At 54.7% G+C, this 21,028-nt stretch overlaps 4 protein-coding genes across 4 annotated transcripts; 2 read left to right on the top strand and 2 right to left on the bottom strand.

The window, feature by feature from the left end:
- Positions 1–182: 182 nt before the first annotated feature.
- Positions 183–779, top strand: SPBR_09139 (uncharacterized protein; the record flags this gene model as incomplete). The annotated part of the gene is made up of 1 exon (XM_040767265.1): positions 183–779. The coding sequence occupies one exon, from the start codon at positions 183–185 to the stop codon at positions 777–779; it is 597 nt and encodes a 198-aa protein (XP_040620106.1).
- A 179-nt stretch (positions 780–958) lies between these two features.
- Positions 959–1,744, bottom strand: SPBR_03179 (uncharacterized protein; the record flags this gene model as incomplete). Its single annotated transcript, XM_040761482.1, has 1 exon — positions 959–1,744. The coding sequence occupies one exon, from the start codon at positions 1,742–1,744 to the stop codon at positions 959–961; it is 786 nt and encodes a 261-aa protein (XP_040620105.1).
- Positions 1,745–2,866: 1,122 nt separating this feature from the next.
- Positions 2,867–5,401, bottom strand: SPBR_02374 (uncharacterized protein; the record flags this gene model as incomplete). The annotated part of the gene is made up of 1 exon (XM_040760677.1): positions 2,867–5,401. The coding sequence occupies one exon, from the start codon at positions 5,399–5,401 to the stop codon at positions 2,867–2,869; it is 2,535 nt and encodes an 844-aa protein (XP_040620104.1).
- Positions 5,402–14,206: 8,805 nt separating this feature from the next.
- SPBR_02516 (molybdenum cofactor sulfurase) lies at positions 14,207–16,198 on the top strand (the record flags this gene model as incomplete). The annotated part of the gene is made up of 1 exon (XM_040760819.1): positions 14,207–16,198. The coding sequence occupies one exon, from the start codon at positions 14,207–14,209 to the stop codon at positions 16,196–16,198; it is 1,992 nt and encodes a 663-aa protein (XP_040620103.1).
- Positions 16,199–21,028: the final 4,830 nt, after the last annotated feature.

Genomic DNA, 21,028 nt, shown 5'->3' with positions numbered 1-21,028 from the left:
TGTCCTTTGTTACCTCATAAACGTCTTTTGACTTTGCATACTAACTAACGTGTCCGACAAATAGGATTGTCTCGTCTAGTCCATTTAAATTCATTATTGGCCCAGAAAAGAAAGAGTACCACCTCCACTCGGGACTGGTAGCCGCCCAATCCATCCCTCTCGACGTACTTGTGAACGGCAATATGCAGGAAGCAGCAAGCAAGTGTGTAGTCTGGCCTGATGTAAGCAAGGAGACGTTTGGCCGATTTGCCATGTTTCTGTACACGGGTGACTACAACGGCGTCGAGAAATTGCCTAGTTTGACCGAAAAATCAAAGGATGGGATGTGTTCAACAACCAGGAATGCAAAGGACCGTGGCACTACCACTACAAGTCAGACCGGTCGATTCATGACTGAATGCCCGGATCCGCTCTGCAGCCACGACGACGTGGCCTGGCCGGACAACCGAACCTTGAACATCCTAATGGTCCATGCCCACATGTATGTTCTGGCCGACTATCATCACATCGAAAGTCTAAAGGCCGCTGCCCTGAGAAAGCTACACCGACTTCTTGTATGGTACACGGTCACAGAAGACAGCCTGGAGCAGATAGTCTGTCTCGTGCAGTTCACCTACGAAAATACGTTGCCATGCAAACGAGACTCGCTGCGCAGCATGGTGAGTGAGTATTGTGCATCTGCTCTCATTCGTTTCCGGGTCGTGCCCGAGGTGGAGTCGCTGATGCGAAGGCTACCCGATTTTGCTGCCGACATGTTCCAGAAACTCAAACTGCACTGAAGAGGGCACGTCCAGACTCTGCATGAGTAACTCCACAAGGAAGTGTACCATCAAAGTGAGGCAGTATAGTCGTTGCGAGGCTTCATAGAATCAAGGAAATTGAATTGTTCTTTTCATTGTATACACAGCGCAAACGGTGTTTTCCCTGGTCATCCGATGCGCTGCGCGATGCACTTCGTCTAGCAAATCTGACCGCCGTCAATCGTCACAACCGACGAGTCCTCTCCCAGCAAGAAGGCAATCGTCTTGCCCACCTCGGTCGGGTTGGCCCGCCGGCCCAGCGCCTGGCCCTCCTGCACAATCTTCTCGATCCCGTCCGCCAGCCCCTTGAAGAGCGTCTGCACCATGGGCGTGTCAATCACGCCGGGCGCCACGCAGTTGACCCGGATGTTGTCGCGGCCGACTTCCTTGGCGGCACTCCGCATCAGGCCCACCACGCCGTGCTTGGCCGCGCTGTAATTGGCGTTCTTGGCGTTGCCCGCGATGCCCGCCGTGCTGGCCGCGTTGACAATGCTGCGCGGCGTGCCGCCGCCCATCTTCTTCATGGCCCGCAGCTGGGCGCGCATCGCATAGAACACGCCCGTCAGATTGACGTCGTTGACAAACGCCCATTCCTCGTCCGACAGGTCCGTCACGTCGTGCCTGCCAATGTTCTTGCCGACGACACCGGCCAAGTTCGCGGCGCCGTCGAGGCCGCCGAGCGTCTTGACTGTCTCGTCAATCCAGGCATTGACCGCGGCCGACGACCGCACATCCGTGACGCGGGCATACACCTTGGGTGCAGCCGACACGCCGTCGGCCAGGGGCTGTGTCTTGATCTCCTCGACGGCCGCGTCCAGGGCCTCCTTGCGGTTGTCTGTCAGGGACAGGTTGACGCCCAGCGAGAACAGGTGCTTGGCCGTCGCCTTTCCGATGCCCGAAGCGGCGCCCGAGACGCATACGACTTTGCCTTTGAGGGAGGCCATTCCGAGCGGAGCTTGTGGAAGTTGGAAAAGTCGTAGTGGTTGAAACCGGAGCAGTAATGAAGGTGGATGGGTGCCGTGTAAGCCGTGGATGAAAAGTGAGACGAAATGAACAAAACCGGGTAAAGCAGAGCTGGATCGTGACTGGTTTCAGTGAATACAATAACCCTTACTCGACTTTACAGCAACATTGGAAGCAGGTCTTATATAGTCATGATCCCAGTTGGCCACGGTTATTGTTATCCCGCGGATAACTACCATAATCGCGACTCACGGGTGTGGCACTTACACCGTCATGGGCAGTCTGGTTTTACACAGGAGGACTGGCAAAAAGGCGCGTGACGGGATTTCTCTTAGTTGCCCGTGTGAAAATATCAAGTATTTTTCTAGAATATAGAAAATAAATGCAAAAGAAACGACAAGGCACAAATGGAAATATTCAAACACAAAAGGAACGCCGCGTCATGATTCTTGAGATACTCCCAGACGATACTCCGGGCAGACGCTAGCACAAAACTCCAGACTTTGGCTCTCCGCACATCATGAGGAGAGGGGAAGGATTGGGGAAAGGGGGTTCGCATGGTCTACGGAAAAGGAAAAGAGAACGGAGCGTGGAGCCTAGCTTGCCGGGTCTTCAGGAACCCGAGGAGGAGCCAAATAGGCGTGCTTGTCTGACAGGGAACCTCGCCACACCCCCGACTTTTTGCCTTTTGATATGGGAGGTGTTGACGTTTCTTCGAGCAAGGCCTCGCGGTGTGTCTTTTTATGTGATGGACACCAGTGTAAGTAGCATATTGTGACAGATTTACACTAGACATACATCAAATCCGGTAACTGCAGTACAACCTGCCCTGATAAGTTATGGCTACTTTGCATACGACTTGTATCCATGCTGTGAAACGAAGTTTATTAAATAGATTAATTGGAACGTGGTTGGAGAAAGAACGTACGAAAAAAAAACGTGCGAAAAGAATGCAACAAAGCTACCGAACATGACAAACGTAGTTGGTAAAATAAACATCTCCCACCACATCCTCAAACGTTGTTCCGGGTTTGGCAAGTGCATTAATTCGCGTCAAAAGCATGAAAGCTCCAACATAGCATAATCGAAACGTTCGAGAGTGTCTACTCCTTCTTCTCCGTCCAAAAGACCGACGACGTCACCCAGTCGCCGCGGCTCGGGTGCAGGACAACGATTGTGGGCTCCTTTCCGTCGTGGTCGAGAGGCGTGGGGCCGTGCTGATAACGGACGACGCGGCGCATGCGGCTGCGAGACGGTTGGGCGGTGGTCGACGTCGACGTCGACGCGTTGTCGTCGTAGTCGCGGTCCCTCTCCCGGTCGCGGTCGCGGTCACGGTCACGACGATCACGGTCGCGCCCCTTCGTAGGCGATGCTTTCTCTGGCTTGGAGACAGACGGAGCGGTGGGCCGCTGGAGCTCGGGGCCGGTCATATCCATGGCCGTCAGGTACGCCGCGCGCGTGTGCAGCCAAGCAAACATGGCCGGTAGTGTAGCCTGCACCGTATTGGCCGTCGTGCCGTCCGACAACGTGCGGTCCTCGCGTGACATACCCATGGCGTTCAGGAACTTGGAGGACAGGGCGGGCGCGTCGACGGTCGACGTGTGCCCAATCTGGGGAACGGACGTGTCCTGCGGCATGGATATCCAGCGGAATCGGAGCCGTTCCATTTCCTTCTCATCGTCCTTGTCCTTGTCTCCATCGTCAAATGAGCTCGCCTTGTCCTCGCTGATACTCGCGCTGCGTCCACCCATAGCCCTTTTTTCGTCCTTCTTCTTGTCTGTGCCACTTGGCGGAGCAACAGCAACTTTGAGGACAGTCCGCCGCGACGGCGGCATTGAGCGGGCTGTCCGCCGCAGTAATTCTTTGGGCACGGCCGCCATGGCCGACACGGGCGTGATGCGACGCGGCCAGCCTTCCGCACCAAGACCACCACCGCCCATGTCAAGTCGATACAGGGTGATCGTTCCGTGATTTGCTGATGTGTATGTCAGGCATGCCATCATGGGCGCTGGCGACGACGATGCCGAGGTGGCCACACCGGGAACAAATTTGGCCGTGCCCAGCAGCTGGCGCTCGAGCGCCTCGAGGGCCATTTCATCAGGCGGCTGCGCGCGTGAGACGATGCTGCCACCTTCGGGCAACAAGATGACGCGGGCTGCAGCACGGAAGTAGGCGCGGTAGTCCTTGGGTTGGAGTACACGCAGTAGCTCAGCCAGCAAGCCTCGAGTGGACAGGCGGGCACGACCACCGTTGCTACCTGTGTCCACGCCCAGAGATGCCAGCAAGGTGACACTGATAATCTGGGTGAAGGCCATAAGCGATTTACGCCGGTCGTTGACACTGTCAGGGTGCTTGTTGAGGGCAAACGGCCGGAATCCATTCCAGTGCATGAGCGGCGGCGGGCCACCGCCGCCGGCCGAACCACCACCAGTGGTGGATGCTGGTCCCGTCGTTGTGCTGTTGGATCCTTTGCGCTGGTGGTCGGCACCGCTGCCGCTGTGGCGCTGGCTCGCGCTGCTCCGTCGACGACCACCGCCACCCACTACACTGCCATTGGCCAGACTAGACCGCCGGCTGCTGAAGCTCGGCATGTCGCCGCCGTGGCCAAAAGAACCAAACTGCTGTTCATTGTCATCCGAGTCGGCGTCCGAGCTCACGGACTCGGCCGCCGTCTCCGAGTCTTCCAGAGCGCTGCTCTCTTCGGTCGTGGTCACGTCTTCGGATGACTCGTCCGTGCCAGGTGCCGGGTCATCGAGCCCTGTCCCATTGCCGCCGGTGGCCTGGTCCTCGGCCACGGCCGTCAAACTTTCCAGGAGCGTGTTGGCGCTCTGGGTCAGGTAACGAGCGTCCTGGTCGAGCTTGACAAAAATGTCGGTGGCGTGGTCCATGGCCTGCTGGTTCTTGAGGACGGGCATAAGGTAGGCGCGCAGGCGCCTCGGGTAGTTCTCGGTGGCATAACGCATGCGCTGGCGGCAGACATCCCGGTCGCGCTGCCGCTCGCGCTCGTCACGTTCTCGCTCCAACTTCAACTCGCGTGACCGTTCGCGTTCGCGAATCTCTCGCTCTTTGGCTCGACGATCCTTTTCCCGGTCCCGGTCCCGTTCCCGTTCTCTGTCATGGTCTCGCTCTCGCTCCCGCTCCCGCTCTCGCTCCCGGTCACGCTCCCGGTCACGCTCGCGACGGCCGTAGGATCCGCCCAGACTACTGCCGCTGGTCATGCCGGCTGTTCGTGGCGTCCGCGGCGAGCCAGACGGCTGCCACGACCGACCGTCGAACTCGTACTCGTACTCATACTCTGGCTCGCCACGGTCGTCGTACTCCTGCTCGTGCTGGCCATCGTAGTCTCGACTGGCGTGGCTGCGGTGGTCCCACCCGCGATCCCGTTGCCGCTCCCGGATGGGAATGCCTCTCTCCCGGTCTTCATAACTGCCGGCACCACTCCCTGGTGGGTGTGGCGGCCCTGGCTGCCCTGGCCACGTGTGCTGTCGTGTGAACTCGTATGCCGGCGAGGGTGACGCCGGCGGCGAAAACGAACTGCCGTTACGGGCTGCCCGCTGGGCTCGTTGGTACATCTTGGCGTACTCGGTGGTGGAATCCATTTTGGAATGATGGATGTCCCGTTCACGCCGGTATGCCATGGTGGGGTTGCGTGGGGGGTAACGGGGGACGATGGAAGAGGTTCTTGGTCAATTGGGCTGTGTCAATGGGATGCTGAGAATACAAGACGACGTATCTCGACACTCAGCTCAATGCTTGTAAAATAGATGGAATTGGTTAAGAAAAAGTGTCAATAGCAGATCTGCTATCCAGCTAAGTGAGCACAAGGTGCAAAGGAAAGAAATGAATTGCTGTAAAGAAAGTGGAGTGAGCGCAACAAAGACGTAAACAGTGAAAGCTAACAAGGGGAGGCAATCAACGAGGGAGGCAATTGACGAGGGACAAGAAAAGCGAGACGGCGAGAACGAGAACGAGACAAGAGAGGAGCAAAAGCGTCCTTCAAACGACGAACAACCGGACAGCCGTGAGTTTGAATGGAGAACTAACCACGCAGACACAAATGGCTGTCTCTGCCATCGGCAACTAACAAATCTGCACGTCCATCGGCGCGGCAGCTGTTAGGCGTCGATGCACGTCCACATATGCGTTCAGATCATGGATCCGTCTCCATCTTGGGGCGATGCTTTCTGTTACCGTCTTGAGAACTCCGCTCTTTGCTCGCCTCCTTTTTCAATGGCTGTGGAGGGGACTCTGCAGGAGCCAGTCGCATGGCGGGAAGGAGCTACCCATGTTGAAGCACAAGCACGCATTCAGCACAGGAAGGAGCGCAACAGCAAACGCAGCACCGCGTACAGCGCAGAGACCACACAACCCCACATTGCAAGCGGCCCCTCTCCTGTTGCTTTTGGTCGTCTTATGCAGTAAGGTGGGGTGCGAAGGAGAGGAATTGGCCTGGTGAGAATCTGTACATCGTAGGAAAGAGCGACCGTGGGTGGACGAGCCACGGGGCTTTGCCACGTCAGACTCAGGAACAGTATGGGCCTGGGTCGCTCTCGTGTCTGTCCTGCCCTCAGATCGCTCTCCATTCATTTGCTGCCTCCTTTTCAAACTGAATTGAAAGCACGGCACGTTTCAATAATAAGAGAAACGTTGTCTCTCCATTTCACTCATTTCTCAAAATGCTCTTCGTGTCGGCCATCCGCGGCCAGCGCCTCGTCTCAGTCGCTCTTTCCTAACAGAGCCGCCGCAAGCACCAAGTAACTTACCTGCAAGTGGGGCAAACCCCTCTGTAAACAGAGCTCTTTCCCTCAGCATCTCTCCAGCTGTTGTGTGCTCCACCTTTTGCGCTGCGTGACCAGACGGGCTGACCAAATAAGGAAGGGAACGAGGATAACGATACAGAACAGAGACAGAGAATGACAAGCGAGAGGCAGAAAGGGACACGCAAAAAAGGCCACGGACGATCGGCAAGCGTGGGGGAAGCGAACAAGCTGTTGCTCAAACACTCTGGGTAACGCGGACAGAAAGTGGACGACATCGAAGAGGAGAGACAGCGAAACAGTACAGAGGCACAGTCGGACAGATGGCAAATCAGCTTTCAAATACCGCTGTTCAGAAACATGGATACGAATTAGCACACAATCGTAAGCAGCGACATCACAGTGTTCAGAAGTGAGGATGACGATGTTGTCTTCCTTGCCCCCTCCTTCACTTCTTCCTTTGCTTCCTTGCTTCCTTCCTATCGTTCTTCCCCCTCTCACACAGGGATGCGCCCCTGTAAGTAAACAGTGGACTGTCCCCTCCCCCCGCTAATCCTCAATCGCCGCCCATGTCTTATGCGCTCTATTCGCCGACCCCTGCTATGCCGTGTTTGGGAAGTGAGAGGCTGTCTTGAACCCTCAGACAACTTGGCCCTTGTTGGCCAGCGCGTGGGATACTGTGACTGAGAGACAGAGCGTCAGAGAGAGCTCCACGACAAAGCGGAAATGGGAATAGGACGGATTGACCGTTGGCTATCGATACTTTGAAGCTCTGTTCCTTTTTGACCTCATCCTGGGCATTAGGCAATTTAACTTGTTGAAGGGAGAATGTCATGATGAAATGATTTGAGTCAAACCACGAGCCTGCTCCGAGAAACAGTGTTATTGGATTTGATTGACTGATATGAGCCTCGATAGTATCACTGGATATAAGGTGTTCAGCCCATCGTCCAAGACCTCTGCTCCTTCCCTTCTGGGACGTGCAAATGGAAACATTTCCTACCTGTTTCCACGTGACGCCGTGGAAATGATAGCAGGAGAAAGCAATGTCGTGATCTCCTTAATAACCGCTGCCTCGGGGTATTTCACGGCGTCGTCTTCTCTGCCGCGGGACATCGCGCAACAACGCACAGCTTGGCCTCAATCGACCATGTACTGCCGGCTCTCGCGCACGAGACCATTCAGGCTCTGCTGGCAAGCTTGCATCTACCAGCCGCCGAGAGCATCACAGCCTTCATTGTCACGGCCGACTGCCATGCCATCTACAAGGTCGCCCGTCCCACAGGGCAAGGCATTTGCGCACGGAAGAATGCCACGCTCCGGGAATACACAAACCTAATGCTCCGCACCGCTGCAACCACCGGCCAGAATTCAAGACGCGCAGCGAGATCGGCGTTGTCGCTGGCCAGAACCACGGCTGCCGCCAAAGCCATACCCGTTCCCGATATCATTGCCTACGACGCCACGAGCGACAACCCACTCGGGAGTGAGTACACATTGGTGTCTCGCGCACCGGGAAAGGCACAACGAGACGTTGGTATCTGGGTCGACACGCGGCGAGAAACAAAAGAAGGGCATTTTCGATGGCGTCCTCGACATCTTGGTTGCCTTGCACGGTGGCGAAAGGTGGACACGTGTTGGTGGCCTCGACATGGTCGATGGCAAGATAGCTCTAGCACAAGTGGTTGGCGAAACGTTCTGGCAGACGGGAGACCTGTCGTTGTGGCCTGTGGACGAGACAGTTTCGACACTCAATGGCGCTCATCCTACTTGGGCCCAACAACTCGTGGCCGGCGGCGGTCGTTGCCCAGATAAAGAGCCATGTTCGCTTGCTCGGTTGCGCTGGCTTTCCTCCAAACAACCCTTTTACCCCGTCTAGTGGCCTTTGTGGACTTGCTCGAGGCGCCGACCACGCATCCGTCAGAGTGGAGCTCAGCTAGACACCCGTCTCGCGCTCGCCCACCAAGACCTCGACGTTGCCAAATCCCTCGTGCAACCCGGACACCGGGCATTTTTGTGGCCCGCACGTCCCGACGAGCCGGTCAGTTTAGCTCAAGACGCGGACCCTCATCGGCCAGTTTGCGGAACGAGCCTGCGCCGGCAACGATCCTTCCGCCACGACCCTGCTGCTTGATGGTCAGCAGTATGGTTCGAACCAGTGTGTGAGAGGTGGTGTGTGCCTCTGAAAGCATGTTATTTTGGGCCCATTCCTCGTTCCTCCTACGTCGTGCAGAGAACAAGGGGCGCTGTTGTTTGAGGTTTCTTGTGGCAGGACGTACAAAGCAGGAGCACTCCTGTATCTCGGCGAGTGGACTGAAACGAACCTGGAAGCGCCCTTCAGGCAAGAAAATCAGAATTTCGACATGGATACGAACGAGTTTGTCTAAATACGGTAACCGGCGAGGATGCGCAGAATCGTTCCTATTCAGGGGCCACAGGAATGTGTTTGCACCTCCATCTTCCCTCCGAAAGACAAAGGATCGACCAGGCACACGTTACGAAAATAACAATGTCGACGACGAAGCAATCAGAAACCAAGAAGAACGCATGAATCCCGACCCACGGCGCAATGCATGCTGTGTACATGCGCGTACATGCAGTGTAAAAGACGTCGTGTGAGGGGATACAAAGGTATCAAGGAGGAACAATTCGAACAAGGACAAAGTTTGAAGAGACCGGAAGTCGTTGGCTCAAATTGGCTGCGAAAGGGCGAGACCGTACGGTCCACCACAGTATGATAATTTAGGCAGGGCGAAGCGCAGCAGGATTGTCAGAGGACAAGCACGAGAGGTGGTCCTTGATCCGCCGTCCTTACAAAGGGGACACTGCAGAAAGCCTCTGTGGCAGCATTGGTGATCGTTGTTCGTGATGTCGTATTAGCTCTTCGTGCACCGGACATCACTTCCTACTATTGTACACTTTCTTTTTCTACTCTTCATCTCCTCGTCGCCGTCATTATCGTGACGGTCGACAACTGGCATGTCCCACCTCGACAGCGTGCTGGCTTGTGAGCCTCGTATGACGACGAGTTGTGCTCGGTTTTCCCAGCGCTTTCCACCGTGACCCAGGCCAGCAACTTTGCCACGCGTTGCCCAGAGGCTGGGGGCATGACATCTATACATTGAAAGGGAACTGTCGATATAATGCATTTTGTTATCACTTATTATTATTTGAAGAAAAAAAAAAAAAAAAAAAAAAAAAAAAAAAAACTAAAAAAGTGAGCGGTATCGAGTCTTTCCTTGCCAGAGCAAACAACTGGACTCTCAGCATTTCTGCATGCAGTATGCAGTTGGCAGGAAACAAAAAGCATGTTGCATATTTCCCGGTATCCTGGCGGGCGGTCTTCGGTCGTGCCTCTTGTTCCGATGGCTTCCTACATGTCACCGACCACTGCATTGCCTAGGGCTTTGTCACTCTTTCTTAACTTTTTTCTTTCCCATTGCTTTTCTTTCTTTTTTGCTTGTCCTTCCGCACTATCCGCAAACGTTCTGATCGTCCGAGTTGTATCCTCGCCGACAAGATGTGCGGATTCTTGGCCATTTCCGGTAACGGATACGTTTTCCTGGTCAAACGTCAGAACGGCACCTGGCACTTTTGTGTTTGCTCTCGAAACTCTTGACTCTTTTTGGTCAAAGGGGGCAGGCGAAGCCCGGGCGTCTGCAGACTGACCATCCGTCAACAAGTGCCCAGCCTGCCTTGCATGTATTGCATTTCCGTGCCTTTCGTTCCCTTTCCTGGTTGCGCGTGCTGCAAGGTAACTCTGCAGTTGAGCAGCCACAGAAATATGGGACCCGGTGTGCTAAAGTTAGCCAGCAGGGTGGAAAGTCGTAAGCGAAAGGCGCATGCAGCGGAAGTCTGTGGTCGACCTCGGACGGGACGGAATATTTTGGGATGCTTTGTCTGTGGCTATGCGCCTGTCACCCGACTTTTCAGAAGCCCAGCGCAAACACTGACCGGGCCGTGATGCTCTGTTTTGAGCATGTCAGTCTACTGCCCCTTTGCCTTATGTTTTGCGGTTGATCGTACGGGCCTTCCGTCAGACGGGATGTTTTGCAGCCTGCGCCTGTTTTTTACTTCATTTTAAATGGTATGTTGTCGTTCACCAGAAAGTACAAAAGCGCCCAGCTGTTTGACAGCACGATACGACGGCAGCTACGGGTACCAAGCTTGTGCCCCGTAAGGAGAGACAAGCAGTGGCGTCTGTCTATTCGAGTCGTGCATCTGGTGGCGGCTGACAGCGTACAGCTGGCTGTCATTATGTCGTTTGCGCCGTCTCAATCTATTTCTTCTTGCTCCTCCTACACCACGGGGCGTTGCTCTTACCGGGTATTTTTATAGTTATCCCTGTCCGCTGCGGCGTTTGAAGACTCGCACAGACACAGAGAAGGACACGACACACAGACTGCGGAGTTGCCACGAGGTGCCGTGGCAAGATTACCTTTTCATTGTCTAGTTCTCGTCCATTGTCTGGTTCTCTCCCGTGGCACCCTCTTGACTTGCAAGGCGCTGCCTTTGAGGCCTACACACTGCACCGTAGCATTGCCTTCCCTCCCGTTGAATGGGAGTGTAGCATGACCGAGGCTTTGATGTCATTCGGTCCTTTTGTGTGTGCATGTGTGTGCGTTTTGCTTGGAGAATCTTGTGCGCAGAACAGCAGAACTCGAGTGAACCTGGTATCTGGGATGCCCGGAAAATACACCTTTTTGGGGGAACTTTTTGAATTACAGCAGACATGCAAGAATCGAGAGGCAGCCTCTGTCCTATTTTCAATTCATCTAAATACTGACCCGAATACTGAAATAAACGATACAAAGGATGCATCTAAAGCAAAAATGAAATAAAACAAAACAAAACAAAAATTACCATGTGTCCCGGCCAGCCTTAAAACAGTTATTTCTGCAACTCATTGTTGACTACCCTTCTCCTCTCTTCCCACCGACAAGGTTCATCCCTGCCTCGTGTCATACCCCACAAGGCTTGCACTCGATGTCTTCCCGATGTTTGTTTCACGCCTATTCCGGTGGCCATGCTTCCCCGTCTTAAAAGTTTGAAGGCCTTTTCGTACATATGACCAAGTGTCAAGTGTCAAGCATCGAGAGTAGAGAGTCATCCCGGTCCTACGTATATGAGAATGGGACGTACTGGTAGCATCTTTTGCCTCAAAGAAGACTACGACCCGAGCATGCATGCACCATGTGATGGCAAGACGGGACATTTTACTCTTCAACAATGGCTGTATAAGAAGAGGGGGGAAAAAAAGTAAATATATGTGCCGCCCCATAAAAATAGCACGGTGCGGCCGCGAGTGCTGCTTGCATGCAATAATAGTTCCGCTAAACCAGAAGCATCAACGTGCAGGTTGACTTGCTGCGTTGTCTCTCCAAGACGCGGGTCAATTTTATGCAACACCATTGGCGGCCATGTACATAAGCGTATTGGACTGTTGTTCAGTGGGCATCTCGACAACAGCCCCGTTTAGGGCTATGAGGATCTCCACGACAGCACAGCCGTATCCACCGTTGAGCATATCAGCTCGTCTTCCTCTCAGTTTTCGCTTTTAGTTTTCAGTTTTCAGTTTTCAGCTCGCAGCTCGCAGATGCTCGGCTGCCCGTCTGCCTCAAAAAGACGATCTTGTACACGGCGGCCCGAAGCCGTGCAACAAGGCAGCGGCGAGACAAGGCACACTACCAAATCCTGTAGAGGTGAGCAGCGCTGTAGGAAGAGGAAGAGGAGGCGGCGAGCCTTTGTACACGGCATCCGTAAAGATGACACCCCTTCTTATTTTGTAAAAATAAACGTGGACAGAAGCCATTAACGAAGTGGTAAGGACATTGTCCAGGGCCGGTGCCGAGTCTGGTTCGGCAGATACTCGATATCTCGTCTCGTTCCTCATTGTTTATGTTCAAACACGACGGTGTATTTCCATATTGGATATGCTGATCACGAATGCAAGACTTTCCTGCTTAACCTTTTCCTTTGATCGTCTTCTCCTGTTGGTTCAAGTGTTCGGTCTCGCATTTGGTCCCGCATCATGTTCTTCTTTGTTTGTCTCCCCATTTCTTGCTGTCAACATGGCCCCCAATCCTACCCATTCTTCTGCCAAAGCCATCACCACGTCCAGTCTGGGATTCCAAATCGAAACACGACACTCAGCCTCTTCTTTTGCTTCGTCTTGTGGAATCCTTCACACCCTCTTTGAGTTCCGCACTACATATCAGCTTCTCCGTCTCCGTGGGTGTTGCCAGCTCAGACTTATTTTCTTTTTCGGGTTTTCTCTATTTTCTTTTTCGTTCTCTCTATTTTCCTTTTCGTTTCTCTGCTCATCTGCTTCTCGACGGCTATGTCGGCGAGATGCCCGCATCCTGTCTATGCATCGTCTCGCCAAGTGGTCCCGTTATACGTGTGCAAAGTAAGGGGTGATCAGGTGAAAGGTGAACAGTCGAGCAGCTCACGCCAGTCGCCAACAGTCTCCCGAACAATCTCAACACATCATATTATCACAACGTTACGCAAAACCTCCAACATCTGTTGATAACTGGAATGTCCATACCTGTTAAACGAGGTCACAAAAATGAAGACGTGCGGGCGACGATATGTCCACCATGGTCGATTCAACCACCAATTTTGAATTCGTAGGCTTGATTTGGACATGACTCTCCTGTGACGGAACTGGTATGCCTTCTGCATCTGTAATGCAATGTATTCCTTTCATCTTCGTCCACTCTTCGTCCACTCTTCGTCCACTCGTCTCCTCTCTTCTCTTCCTCCCCCACCCCTTCTCATCATCCTCCCACCCTCCGGCTTCGCTTTTCGCTTCCCCGCCGACCTTTCCCTTCTGGTCGTCTCGTCGTCTCGTCGTCTCGTTGTCTCGTCGTCGGCTCGTCTTCCCCTTTGCGTTCCCCTTCCAACTTTCAGCCACCGCCCCTTTGTCGTCACCGCATCGTCACTATACGGAACTTCCGTTGGATTCCCGTCATGGAGCAATCTTCACCGGTGGTCGTCGTAGAGGCCAGCTGGCGTGTCCTACTGGCCCACAACTCGTGCATCAACATCGCCGTCCACTCTTCCTTTTTCGGAGACGATGGTGTAGACGGAGGTGTGTGATGAACGTCGCCGAGAGGCGTTTCGTTCAGTCCAGTCTAGGTCAGGTCGAGTCGTGTAAGCGGCAGTGCCATGGCTGAGATCGACCAATTTGGCCAGCTGGGGATCCCAAGTAGGTCTCATCAAGGCCTTAGGAGGTGGCATCAGCCTGCCTCTTTTGTGCATGTCGGCTCCTTCGATGCGTGTATAACATGGTGTGGCCATCCCCTTTGCGTTTCCTGGCCACCCTCTTCCCTCGCGGCTCTACCTGCCAGTTATCATTTGCTGCTGCGTTCCATACACACCCACTTCCTTCTATTTTGTCATTCTTCCGTCTTCTTGGTTGATGTCCTAGTTATCATTTATTTTTATTTTTATTTTTATTTTATTTCTCATTTTCTTCGTCATTTTTCACTGGCAATAAGGCAGTAGGGCTTCCCTCTCATCCCCATCCTTCTTTCGGCTGACCACCGCGTGTCTACCTGACACTGGACACGCGGCGTGTTTCTGTCTTCCCTTCTCACACCATCACTTCGTTTATTCCCTTCTCTTGACTGTCTTTAAACGCACGCTCTTCCTGTCCTTCTTTTTTCTCCCACCCCCACAATGTCCATCCTGGACGCCTACCCCGAGTACGGCTCGACGGCCTGCCTCGACACGCTGCGGCAGACCGACTACAGCTACCTCGACGAACAGCACCACGTGTACCTCGACTACACGGGCAGCGGACTGGCCGCCCGCAGCCAACACCGCGCGCACGCCGAGCGGCAGACGTCGTTGGTGCTGGGCAACCCGCACTCGGTGAGCCCCACGAGCGAGTGTGCCACGGCCTTGGTGGAGGCGACGCGGACGCAGATCCTGGAGCACTTTGGAGCGTCGCCGGACGAGTATGCCGTCGTCTTTACCGCGAATGCCACGGGCGCGGCGCGTCTTGTGGGCGAGGCGTACCGCTGGGGGCCCACATCGACGAGCACGAGGACGAAACCAAGGACTGGGACTCGGTCCGGGCGACGGGGCCGCGCGCAAAGGCGGCTCGTGTTGACGGCCGACAACCACAACTCCCTCCACGGGCTGCGGGAATACGCCCGGCGGCAGGGCGTCGCAACGCAGTATGTGCCGTGTCGGATGCCGGACATGGATGTGGACGAGACGGTGCTGATGGACGTCCTGGCGCCAGAGGCCGGACCAACGGCAAGCTCGCGGCGAGCATCCAAACCAACGCCGAACGGATGGCAGCGGTTCTTTAGCAGCGTCTTTTGTGGACTCTTGGACGGGAAGGCGGACATGGACGAAAAGGACGTCGAGGCTGAGGACGACGGCGTTGGTGACATCACCATAACTCCAAACAGCACCACCACCGCCCCGTCCTCCTTTGACCACCCCCACGACCGCGGCCTCTTTGCCTACCCGGCCCAAAGCAACTTTTCCGGTGTCCGCCACTCCCTGGACTGGATCGCCGCCGCCCAGCGCCGCGGCTACGACGTCTTGCTGGACGCCGCGGCCTACCTGCCGACGTCGCGGCTCGACCTATCCCGCGTGCACCCGGACTTTGTGCTGGTCAGCTGGTACAAGCTGTTTGGCTACCCGACCGGCGTGGGCTGTCTGGTGGCGCGGCGCGAAGCGCTGGGACGGCTGGACCGGCCGTGGTTTTCGGGCGGCACCATCCGGGCCGTCAGCGTGGGGCTGCACTGGCACACACCGGCGCACCGCGTCGAGGCGCAGTTTGAGGACGGCACGGTGAATTTCCAGTCGATCCCGGACGTGGGCGTGGGCCTCCAGTGGCTCAATGCCGCGCGCGGGGGGGCCGCCCTCGCGTGCGGCAGAGGCGGCAGCGACGACGCCAAGCGAGGCGAGGGGGACACACAAATGGACACGCCGGCGGACAGGCTCGCGCTGGTGTCCGTCCGCGTCCGCTGCCTGACGGGCTGGTTCCTGGACCGGCTGGTCGTCCTGCGGCACAGCAACGGCCGCCCGATGGTGCGCCTCTACGGTCCGCCGCACTGCCTGCCCGACGGCAGCAACCGCGGCGGGACGGTGACGTTCAACGTGTTGAATACGGCGGGCGTGGTCGTGGACGAGCGCATCGTGGCGCGGGAAGCGGCCAAGGCGCGCATCTCCCTGCGGACGGGATGCTTCTGCAACCCGGGCGCCGGAGAGGCGGCGCTGCAGTATACCTGGGCGGACATGCTGAAGCTGCAGGCGTTGGCCATGCGGAGCGCGGGCGGCGAGACGTTGCAGGCGTTGAACAGCGCCGCGGTGGCTGGTCCCGCCGCCCACGTGGCGCGGGATTGGACGCGGCCAGACAGTGGGTATGAAGACGGAACGGTGACGCAGGCGTCGGAGGAGGAGGAGGTCTCATCGCCCCAGCCGTCGTCTGTACCGACGCCGTCGGCTGCGTCCACTACGTCGACGACGTCGACTGCATCGGCATCTGCAACCAGAGACAACAGCGACTGGCCCGTCACCGGCGCCGTCCGCGTGTCCTTTGGCATCGCTTCCAACACAGCCGACGTCGACGCCTTTTTTGCCTTTGTCCGCCGTGTATTCCGTGACTGGGCGGGCGACAATTCTGGAATGGAGCCGAGGATCGAGTGTTAATGTGGAATGTGGCGGTTTGCCGTTTTATCTCTCCGTTTGTGTCGTTGCAGTTTTTTAAAAAAGAAAATCCTTTCATTTCATTGGATGTTTTTGCTTCTGCTCATTATCATTCTCTTCTTGGAGTCGGCGTATGTCTCGTCAATCTACGTGTGTCTTTTGTATCGGGTCACATTTGCAGTGCAATAAATCCCACAGACAAGGTCGACAGTCGCAAATTTGTTTGTAAATTTCCAAACTAAATTCCAAATTGAAAGTCGAAACAAAAGCAGGTCATAAACAAAACGACAGCACAATGAGCGCTAGCACCCGCAGTCCGTCACCCGTCCCATCTCCGATCTCCAATCTACGGATGTGGTTCGGTTTGGTAGGAATGGAAAACGGCCTCGGGGCCGAGCATCAACAGTGCATCAGCGCACCGTCGACATGGTTGGAGTGTCGACGTTATTTATTTGCCGCAGCTGGAGCAAGAGCCTAGATATGTTAGGATTCGATTGTATTGTGTATACATCGTCGTGGAACAGTCAAGAACATACAGTCAGAGCCGCAGTTGCAGGAGGAGGTGCCAGAGCAGCCGCACTCGCCCTTCATTTTGACGGTTGGTTGTGGGTGGGGGGTGGTTTAACTCGTAAGAGAGAGAATGGTGGGCAACGTCAAAGGATCTTTGACGATGAGTTGATGTTGTTGGAGTTGTTATCAAAGGCGGAAGATATGTGTCTTGTGGTCGACTTGGTGATGAAGGGGGAAATGAAGGACCTGGAAAGAGGGGGAGACGGCCTTCTTATATCTGCAACGACTCGACACGAGCAGAGGGAGATGGCCCCTCTTTCTTCTACGCTACGAGGACTCGGCCGTCGGAGACTAAGACGCTATACTAGTGTGATGTGATGATGGGCGTGGTGGAGGGCAGAAAGTGAGTCGAGAATGGAGGCAAGGGAGGGGCGTGGGTGGAGTGACTCGAGCAGATCGACGATACAGTACGGAGTGCTGAAAGGAGGAAGAAAGGGCGGCAATACTTGATAGGGGCAGTGGAGGCGAAATCGTATCTCGCAAAGGCAAAGTGGACGACGAAGAAGAAGTCGAAGAAGAGGGGGTGCAGGTAGACTGTTTGAAACGCATTCCATGATGGAGGGTGTGAAGTAGATGGGGCAATGGGACGTTGTGAAGAGCAGAGCATGCACGGAGACACGGAAATGCATAGATGTGAGCTTGTTTAGCAACGAGGGCAGGTCTTGTTCCCAGTTTGAAGGATTGTCTCTTGCTTTTTGTTTCTTTTTGCGTTTGTATTTATTTATTTGCTTTTCTTTCCTTTTTTTTCGCGTCGCCTGCGAGTACACAGGACTTGGCGGTATCTCTACTTCAATGTCTACGATATGTCGTACGACATGCAGCATCTGCAGACACGTCGACTGTTCGAGACATCCGAGGAAGCGTCACCGAGTTGCGGTTCAGAGTTGACAACTGCCAATGCCAATTGTGACTTACACTCAAAGAAGGCAACGACAAGGGCTACCGCTGAAGATTAACGTTCCTGCTGATGCAAAAACAGCCCACAGGCATTCCAGGCGCCAGGTAGCGCCGCGCTCTGACGGCATTCGATTTTAGTAGCTGTTAGCACCTGTTAGTGGGTGGTTGAGGGGCAGCACGGGTCGCTGAGCGCTAAGCGTGTTTGGGTTAGGCTGTCGTCTTTCTGCACTGGCCGCCGCAATGTTGATTTTTAAACTCTGCGCGATTTGCGCCGAAGGCTCAGCGGCTTGGCTGGTTAGTGGGTGAACAGATTAGCGTCTTACAGGAGTCTTAGTCTACGGCAGTGCTGAACAGTACGACAGTGGCTCAGTGGGTCCGCGTGGTTTTTGCGGTTGTGGCCTTGCCCAGGAGGCAAACGTTCTGCGCTGTTTATGCGACTGACGGCATTTCATGATGGCAATGCAGATGACCAGAAAAGGGGATCGGATCCAGCTTTGAGTGCATTGTGCGTTTTGTGTGCCTTGTGCGGCTTTTCTGCGTAGAACCGCCACTGGCATTTCAGCACATGTCCAGTCTGCCTGCGGAGAGTAACAGGCTGCACAGTGCTATACTTTGTGCTGTAGCGTGCGGCATACCTCCCTTGAATTTGTCCCACCTTTCCCGATAAAAGGTCGTGCAACAGAACGTGCAGCAACAGACGGCGGGCGCGCGACTACAGAAGACACGAAACCATACGAGGTGTGACCAAAAGGCTACCGTCGGCAGTTCTGCAGAGACGGATACCTTGGACAGCTGCTCTGGAACATCGACACTTGCCATCTTTCAGTTCAGAGTTGCCGCTCGGGGCGCTCTTCATACTGTTTTCCACTGTTCCACAGAGGGCTAGCTTTGTCCTTTATGACTTCCTGACATATCAATCATAGTACGTGTCGTACGGGGTACATAATAGGCGTCGGTAAAGAGTACGTAAACCGTGGCGGCCGGCGTGGGAGGCAACGAACGGCGTGGCATCGTCGCGGCCTTGTCGCAGCAGCTGAAAGACACCCCGCGGCGTGGGACAGACCGTCTGGCAGGCAAGGCAGACACGAACAGGAGAACAGAGACAGGCATGGATACCATGAGAGACGAGAAACGAGTGTGCCAGTGTGGATTTTCCAGCAGTCCTGACGGCGACGTCGTCAGGTCAAGAACAAAAGAGACAAAAGAGACAGCATCAAGTCGATCTCATTCCCGTTGCCATATTGCTGATGTACTTCATTATCTAGTATGTACGACATATTGCGCCGTCGACTCGCCTTTCCGTATTCTGTCTGCATACAATATTTACTTGCACAGGCCGGATTGCTGCTGCAGGGAAACAAGCGACAGCCACGTACCGGTGGACCTTGTTTGTCGGTGGCACCGGTTCGACCAGCGACCCATCTACAAGACACGCCGTGCGCAGTTCATGTCGTGTGCACCGTGTGTGCCTCTCACATCGTGTCCTGTGTCTGTGTCCTCTGCTTCCTCTGCTTCCTCTGTCCCTCTCCTCCACCGGAAGCTATCCGATCGGTTTTGTACAGCAGACTCTCATGCAGGTGAGGGAGCGCAGAGATACAGTGGACGCTGTCGTACGGCAGGCCACACGCAACAACAAACGGCCATGTGCTCTGAAAGGACCATCAGAGGGTCCGGAGGGAGACTGCAAGCGAGGGCATGGGCTCGGTTCGAAGAAGGATGCAACAGGACCGATACGACAACACGCCTTGGCAGGGCAACTCCAATTACTTCGAGCAGATAAGAGAAGGTAAACTGACTTGAACGTATGCCGTCTAGACATCATGCAGGTGCACTGGATAATTCGGAACGACAAGCAAAACAAACGAGAACACGGATACTGTACCTCTGCTGTGAGCTTAGAAAGCACAGTCCGCGCAACACGGCAGTCCTTTGACTTCCTTGCGTCTTCTTTTGTCTTGGCCTCGACGGCCAGTACTCCGCTATCCGCATCCCGTCAGTCAGTGCAACCATCCCCACGCGCAGCAGTGCCCTGGCTTGCTTCCCACGCGGCATCCCCACGTCCGTGAGCTCGTTTCTCGCTTCGTGATCTCATCCATTGTCCCTCTTTGGGTAGGCCGTTCCTCGTCAGCATCACAGCTCGGGAATTCGGCCTTCTGCATGATGAGTCGTCGAACTGTGTTTCTGGTTCTCCCCTCATCACTTTCCCCTTGCGGAGTCATCCCGTTGCATCGACCCCACGTCTGTCCCGTCCCAAAGGAAGAAAAGAGGCCAATAGGTCGACCTGTCGACAAATGGGGTGCAAGAAAAAACGTGCTCATACTATGGACTTGAAAGAGGATGCATCCAAGTCAGCGTGCAAGCTGCTCTTGGCTGGTCGACGGCACACAAAAGTCAGGTGCCGCCACATTGACGCAGGAGGGTTGGAGTGGAGGCGTGCAGCAGCCTGTAAGACACGAAGCAGCCGAATTGGGAAACCCGATGGTGGTGCAACAAATCTCGTCCAGAAACGAGCAAACAGCGCTCTGTGCAAAGACGCACGCCGATGTCTGTCCGACTTCAGCTTTGGCAATGTATTCGTATTCGTAGAGTTGATGCAGAGGACTTGTACGAGTTCGACAGAGTACGTGAGACGGCATACCTTCGACTGACTGTGGATGATGTTAAACGACAATTTACCGATAGGAAATCTTTATAAATTAGTGGGAGGATGTAAAGACGTCGAATATCAAAACAGAAAGCGATATATACGGCCAGTAGACAATCTAGATGAATATGAAAAAAAAATGAATACAAAGTACACGTAGAACTCATTTCCCTATGCATCTCCATTCCATCTCCAGAACAAAATAACGTCGGCTCATATCCTTACACCTGGGTCACCGGCATCGACTCTGAGACCGACAGCTGGGGCAATGGCATCATCAATATCGCCTGTGGGAAAAGCACGTGACGCGAGAAGAGGAGGTGCGAAAGAGTTCGTCATCAAAGGTGCATCTTCGTGAAATAAAACCTGATAGCATCCGGAAGTGGCTGCATGACCACCCTTATGCCTTCTACTCCTCAACTTACAGCTGCCCCTATCCATGGTGTTGATCTGGACAAGTTGTGAGACACCCCTGAGAAGGTGGCCTGACTGCCATAGATCACTCGAACAGGAGGGCAGTGAGCAGAACACTTCTTCTTGACATCAGCTTTACTTCCTTGGAGTAGAATACATTATTTTGGCATCTGTTGCCCTTGCCACTTTGTCATTCTGTCTTATGCCGGTCCTTGGATCTAGTGACATGATGTTGACATCCTGCTCAGCCTTGCGCTAAGATTGGCGTCACGGGCAGACGACCTCAATTCATACTTGTTTATTTCTCA

This window comes from Sporothrix brasiliensis (genome assembly GCF_000820605.1).
Source record: "Sporothrix brasiliensis 5110 chromosome Unknown Cont17, whole genome shotgun sequence".
Taxonomy (NCBI): Eukaryota; Fungi; Ascomycota; class Sordariomycetes; order Ophiostomatales; family Ophiostomataceae; genus Sporothrix; species Sporothrix brasiliensis.
This window is presented reverse-complemented; position numbering and strand designations above follow the sequence as displayed.